This window comes from Cimex lectularius, unplaced genomic scaffold, assembly GCF_000648675.2.
Source record: "Cimex lectularius strain Harlan isolate CLEC.00 unplaced genomic scaffold, Clec_2.1 scaffold233, whole genome shotgun sequence".
Lineage (NCBI taxonomy): Eukaryota > Metazoa > Arthropoda > Insecta > Hemiptera > Cimicidae > Cimex > Cimex lectularius.
The window spans coordinates 674,572-679,518 of NW_019392939.1; the positions used below are offsets into that span (position 1 = coordinate 674,572).

At 35.1% G+C, this 4,947-nt stretch overlaps 1 protein-coding gene across 1 annotated transcript in view; it reads left to right on the plus strand.

Moving 5' to 3' along the window:
* Positions 1-603: 603 nt before the first annotated feature.
* Positions 604-4,947, plus strand: part of LOC106666861 (frequenin-1-like) — a 61,021-nt gene continuing 56,677 nt past the window's right edge. Inside the window, exon 1 of the mRNA XM_024229433.1 lies at positions 604-620. Within this exon, the coding sequence (XP_024085201.1) occupies positions 604-620 (17 nt within the window). The remainder of the gene's footprint in view (positions 621-4,947) is intronic.

Genomic DNA, 4,947 nt, shown 5'->3' on the forward strand with positions numbered 1-4,947 from the left:
TAGTATAATCTATAAAAAGATATAGCATATCATAAACTTCTTATCAACAAAATCATAGTCTTAAAAACAAAAGTAGTAATTTATACAAGAAATCGGTGGGTTATCAGCAGACGAGAATAACCGATATGCATGGCTCCTAGGGATGATATAAAAAGACATTTGTACTCAAGCAAAACTTGAAAACATACTTGTACCAAAATAAACTGAGAAAAAGGAAAACACACCAGTGAAGGAAGAAGCTACTTTTTGGTACACCGATACATCTAGAAGCAAGATAGTACAAGGATATGAGTATTTGGCGATAAAAACTAAATATTCAGAAGCAGAAAAGAAAATTAACATATAGCAGGTGTATGAATCATAATAGATGGAAATATAAGAAAAAAGAAGAAAAAAATAATTAAATAAGAACAAATTACCTTTTGAGAACTGATAGAGTACTAAAAAACAAAGCAATAAAAGTAAAAGTATATGTACAGGGACGACAATTATTGCATATCTGAAAGCCACTCGTATCTCACTCTCCAGGCGTGCCGAGCAAAGGAAATTAGCTGTAAAGGGGATACTAGGTTAGAATGATATTCCAGTATTTCAACTCTGGAGATGACTGTCTTTTCCAGGTAAGATACCCGCAATTCTGAGAGAAGAGAGCAGACTCCCAAAAAGTGATATGAATCTTCCCTGGCGTGGCTGTTACAAAGTGGACAAGTTTCATCTTGAGAATCATTCAAAACCCAGGGTTTGAATTTCAAATATAACAATTCTCCTCTTAGTTTGAATAGCCAACAAGAATCTCTAATATTAAGGTCCTGGGAAAGGCTTGGTTTATATGGCAGTAGGTGTTCTTTGAAAAGTTCCTTATACGAGTAGAACCTCTCAGTGCTTTTTTCCTTATTCACAGCTTCTTCTCTATGAACTTCGATTATTTTGTAAGGAAGGTCCGAAAGATTCTCCCGAACACCGGAGGTTTGCCAGGGGCATGAGTATTTCTGGGCTAGAGAAGCCCATTGATTATACCAGGAGATATTAGAAGAAACCAGGCATTAAACTCAAATATCATCAAACTAAATAGGTTGGATGCGCAAAAATCTGGATTTCAGAGCATGCAGAAATAGGAACTCTTTTGAAGCCATCAACGACCATCTTAGGAAAGAAAGCACGGTGAAAGTGACTGGAAATCACTTGCTGCACACAACCAATCCGAAAACTAGCTTGTTATATTTGGAAAGCAACTACATAATTCATCGGACGCAGGGTAGTCCGAGTTTTGTTAAGATTCCTGACGGGCGCTGCAGACACTGAATGGGCACTTGGAAAAGATCTGCACCAACTGGTACGTGCAGATTCTGCGTAGAGAAAAAAAACACTGTGGTGCCACAATTCTAATAAAACAGTGTGGGGAAAGATAAAAACCCAGTTAAGGAAGATGTTTTGGTACACCGGCCCTAAAGTCCAATTATTCAGTGCCTATAGGTAAACACTCAACTAACCTTCAAGCCAAAATTCATGCATTTGGAAGATGTATTAATCTAATTTGAAGAGGATATAAAAGGTTATAGTTATCACATCAGATGGCAGCCATCATATTAACAAAAATATCGTCAAATTAAAAAGGTTAGGTGTACAAAACAGGATCACTGTACTAAGACCCAGGACATGGAATAGAAGACAAGAAAGTAGCGGATTCCATAGAAGGAAAGGACAGTTTCTTTTATTAGTTTTTAAGAAGACATGGAAGTGATAAAATTCTAATACGATGATTCGGATTTGTAGATAGTTTTCAGTGGAATCGGATATATCAGGACTGGGGTAAACTTGAGACTAATGGTATTTGTAGGACGGAATTACGGTGTGACTGGAGAAAGAGATTCAACGAAGGAAGCATTCGAGATAGGAGGGATAATCCCCTGTCTCATTCTGTCTAGGTTAGTACATGGCATAACATATAGTACTAGTCCTTTAAATCCATATGGACTGTGTAAAGTATTTTTTTGTTTTCTACTCTCATTTTGAAATTCTGTCAAGTATTCTTTTAATCATTCTATACTGAAGTTTAAATCTGCTTATGTAAGTCTGGTGTGCGAAGTCCAAGGAAGTCGTTGGCGACGGTACATGCCAGCAGATAATTAAGAGAGTTGACCTAAGATGCTCTCTCGAGGTACACTTGCAGACTGTGGTGAATGGAAGAGAAAAAGGCGCTCAAATGCAGTACGAGATTAGTTGAGAAAAATGATCTGAGAGATAAGATTTAAGAATGAGAAATATAAAGTGGGAAAGTTGCCCTTGATTTAAAAAACGACCTTTGTTGCCAGATACTGTCTCGAATGGAATACATCTAGAAAAATACCTACGTACGGTACCTTCCACTGGAGGTGTATATGATGTCCACAACGCCATGAATATGATGGATATCTGAATTTAAATCATAATTTCAATAAATTATTAGAAAACGTGTTGGTCTGTAAATAAAAAATGGTTATGGAATTTGACGAAGAACAGTTCTTAATTGAGGAATCGCCTAGACGTGGATTTGATCAATGTCTACAATATGCGTCAAATACGCACTTGTACATGTTTTGTATATTCTGATGATGACCGATTACAGCTCAAAATCCGAATTGCTGCAAAACCAACTTGTGAATAGAACCATTATTTTCAATTATATTATTGGGTGTAATTAGGATAACTTGGAAGCGAGATAGGAGCAGTTTCTCAAATATTTTTCCGAAAGTAGTAACAAGACTGGGGGTGATATGAGGTTGGTTTTTATAATTATAATTCATTCAGATTAAGATAAATTTAGAGGAGGTAAAAAAGTGTGGTTCAAAGGACAGTATTGTAATTACGTTAGAATGAATTGATATATTTAACACGTTTTATCTTTCTGTATACTTAAAATAACCAGTAAATAAATTCTTAATTTCTCTTTCTCTTCTAACTCGATATTTTTATATATCAAACATCAATTATGTTGATTTGTCAGTTTTTATTAAATTTAAGGTAAATTCACTAGTTTTTGTGGTCCGTTTGAACAATTAATATCTTTCAATTAATCAAGGTTTTTAGTTGAGATAAAAAAGTCAGTGTCACGAGCGGGATTGAAAGGATTGAAAAATGGCAAAAAGGAGGGAAAAATTCAAAAGATTAGGTTGAGATGGGAAGTTAGTGTCCGAGTGGATCGAAGTCACGATAGCTCAAGTGGTAGAGCAGCGGCGTATCAAGCCGAAGGTCGTGGGTTCGAATCCCCCTCGTGACATTGACTTTTTTATCTCAACTAAAAACCTTAATTAATTTAAGGTAAAATAAAACGAAGTGAAGTAATTCCTGTTAAACGGAAAGCCGTAAACGTCCACCTATCAGTGACGCAGACGGGATCAAACAACTTTACAATATCTTTTAGATTTGATTAGCAATTAAAATTTTGTGGCATTTGCTGGGAATGGAACTCAGAACCTTTATCTTGACAAATACGAGGGACGCCCTTGCACCCTCTTAAAACTTGCATTTTGATCTTACCAGCTTCTATTACACTAAAAAGTGTTTTTCAGTCTGCTTCTTTATATTTCATTTTATTGTGTCAAACTCGCGAATTTTTAAAATTCAAGCTACTTTTGAATCAGCGCAATATAAAAAATGATGTGGTTGCGCATCCGCGTTCGACAAAAGTTGGCGTTTATTAAATCATTGATTTATAATTAATTTAATAATAGTATTTGGTCAAATAATCGCGGGACGGTCAGCAGCCAGGAGAAATAACCGATTGATTGGACGACGGTTTGGGCTGTACCGTAATTATGTACACATTTTATTAAATTACCTTCGGACATGATCAATCTGAAAATGTCGAATGATTCAATCTTTCCCCCTAAAATTGGTCTACGTACTTTAAATATTCAGACAATTTATTAAATTATTCCACGACGGAAGGTGAATTAGAGTCAATGCTAATATTTTGTAATAAAAACTGCCAAAGTTGAATCAATAATAATTACAATCAAGCAACATAACCCACAAAGACGTTTTATTATAATAAACTTGATTTTCAAAGTATACATGTCACCTTCACGGAAGACTATTTAAGTTTCCATCTTGCGCTTGTATTTTTAGCTGGTGTGTTTGTTTGATCTATTTTGCTAAAGGTGAAAGTGGAAACCGATGACCTCCCAATCTTTTCTTATTGTTGTCCGCTTTCCCTTTTCCGGAGTAAAAGGGCGCATTGAGCCAATCATCAAACCGGAAAGAATGGGACAGAAAAGCAATAGAACGACGGCAAATACTACTTAAAAATGTTGTTCTCGCAATGTATTCATTGAGATATATCATAATTTAATTGTAAACTAATTTTTATTTAAAGATATCTAATATTTTTACATCTTTGTCTACAAAAATAACACGTGAAGATCCAGTGATTTTAACATAGGTTGTTAATTATTTTAATTGAAAATAAACCCAACTTGTTGATACTCTATCTGATTGAAGCTCCATCGGTTAAGCTCAAGGAACGCTTTTTAGGAAAAATCACCCAAACTGGTCTTTTAACTTTTATTAGCGTCTTTGGATAATTGGTGCCGTCTAGAAACGGATTACACTGAGAAGTTGTCATCACTTCATTTTCACATTTTGACAATACATTCAATTGTATTAGTAAAAGAAACTACCTAAGAAAAGTCAGTGTCATAGCCATTCCCTTGGGTATCAAGTTTCCAAATAATCCTAGGCATATAAAGCATATATTTATTCATCATCATATAGGATACAACTTGTCAGGCCGAACTAAAAAGTTGTATTAACAAAAGAAACTCTTGGTGTGTTCACCTAAGGAAAGTCAGTGTCATAGCCATCCCCTTGGATATCAAGTTTCCAAATAATCCTAGGCATATAAAGCATATATTTATTCATCATCATATAGGATACAACTTGTCAGGCCGAACTAAAAAGTTGTATTAA